At 33.9% G+C, this 2,064-nt stretch overlaps 1 protein-coding gene across 1 annotated transcript in view; it reads right to left on the bottom strand.

The window, feature by feature from the left end:
* Positions 1-2,049, bottom strand: part of LOC105510321 (transmembrane protein 56-like) — a gene marked incomplete at its 5' end in the record, with an annotated part of 46,909 nt that extends 44,860 nt beyond the window's left edge. The window contains 1 exon segment of the mRNA XM_011940037.1: positions 1,917-2,049. Within this exon segment, the coding sequence (XP_011795427.1) occupies positions 1,917-2,049 (133 nt within the window).
* Between the last annotated feature and the right edge of the window lie 15 nt (positions 2,050-2,064).

Genomic DNA, 2,064 nt, shown 5'->3' with positions numbered 1-2,064 from the left:
AGTGGCATTTATAATGGATTTAGAGTATACCTAAGGGCCAACTACAAGACACTCCAATGTATTAAGTTACCTACATGAATACCATAATTTCTTACATATATTAGCTAAAAGTTTTACTAAAATAATTTTACCAAAACATAATGAAATTTATAAATGTGTTTTCATGATTTGTTTGCAAAAAGTCTTAAGTGGAATCCCAGATGCTAATTTTTAAAAATTCCTTATTCTGAATCAGAGACTCAATATCAAAAAGTCATCTAGTCAGGAGGCTGGATATGGTGGCTCATGTCTGTAATTTTAGCACTTTGGGAGGCCAAGGTGGGCAGATCACTTGAGGCCAAGAGTTTGAGAACCGTCTGGCATAACATGGTGAAACCCCATTTCTACTAAGAATAGAAAAATTAGCCGGGCATGGTAGCACACACATGTAGTCCCACCTACTCAAGAGGCTGAGGCAGGAGAATCACCTGTACCTGGGAGGCAGAGGTTGCAGTGAGCCGAGATTGTGCCACTGCATCTCAGCCTGGGTAACAGGGTGAGACTCTATCTCAACAACAACAACAATCATCTAGTCCACTTCTGATTTTGAGGCAACATAGTATCACCATCATTCTACTGAGGACTGGAAGGATTTGCCTATCATTCCATGATAAGGAAATAATCATAACAGGACAGTTTAATTCTACTGTTTCAACCCCTATACATACCAAGGTCCTACAATTTATACTTTTGCTTCAAGAAACAAATACAAATTATCAGTCCTTTATCTGGTTTATAATGTGAACTACTAGTGAAATTAACACAAACTAAAATAGCTGAACTACAAATATTTAACAGAAAGATTTAGCACAAGTTGTGCCTTCTTTACAAATTTTGATCTATAAATACAACCAGGAAAATTAGACCTGGAATAAATCATGACATAAAATACAAAAATATGAAAAATTATGTTAAAGTTTGATAAGGCAAAATTTGGACAATGAATCAAATCTTTGTTATGCAATTTACTTCCCAAAAGAATTGGTTTTATTTTGCTGATGGTCATGTTAGTAAAATTAAAATTAAAATTTTTAAAAAGCTAGAAATTTTGTAGGTAGACTATATAAAAACCTAGTCATGGAATTAAATTCACTAAATTAATTCTCTTTGAAAAACAGCATCCCCATGAAAATGTATCAATACTGATATTATTCTTATGGGAATAATTTTGTATTTCTGAATAGAAAACCGTCCTTGCAGTCAAATGGTGGCGGTCAAAAGACCAGGCTAAATCGCCCTACCTCCCCCGGAGCCCACAACCACCACATCTCAGTGCATCACTTCTTCAAACATGCCTGCTCTCTCAAATTGAGCTGAACTAAGCCTTCTCATATAACACCAGGAAACAGTTTGCAAAATTTCTGCCATTGGAATGACATTTAAATTTTTCTAAAAGAACCATCTTACATGTTATCCTATTACTGCTGAACATAGTTATTATTAGCGCATTAGCGCTTCAAATCCTGTGATACTAAATTCCTATCACATGGCCATCTGTAACTTTCATTTCATCTCTTTGATATCAAACAATGAGTCAAACATAAATTGGAGACAAAAAAGTCTTAAGTAGATATTATCCAAGGTGACCACCCTATCTCAATAACGATTTATTTTTCTTCAGAATCGTGATTACAATGACTTGGCTTTACTCATTAACAGAGTAAAAATGCTTAAATTATCATCATATTCTCCTTGTTTGGGATAACAATTGCTACACTAAGGCAAAATGGCCTTCATTTATATTCAAATCTAAAATAAAACATTTAAATGCACTTTGCTGAAATGTCTGAGCACAAGCATTTTAATAAAGCATACACCATCAATGTTTCCTGTTTTAAAGTAAGTGAAGTTCTTATAAATAATTGATATCAAAACATAAATGAAATTGGCAATCTTAGAAAAAGAAACAGCTTACCATAGTGGATCAGTTTTAGTAGGCTCATCAAATAAGAAAATGTACAGGCCAAAAATACCAACCACCAAAGAATGGCATGTGGATACTACCCTGAAATTAAACAAAATACA

This window comes from Colobus angolensis, unplaced genomic scaffold (assembly GCF_000951035.1).
Source record: "Colobus angolensis palliatus isolate OR3802 unplaced genomic scaffold, Cang.pa_1.0 Scaffold186, whole genome shotgun sequence".
In the NCBI taxonomy this organism is placed as follows: Eukaryota; Metazoa; Chordata; class Mammalia; order Primates; family Cercopithecidae; genus Colobus; species Colobus angolensis.
Note: the sequence above shows the minus strand (reverse complement) of the source record. Positions and strands in the feature narration are given on the sequence as shown.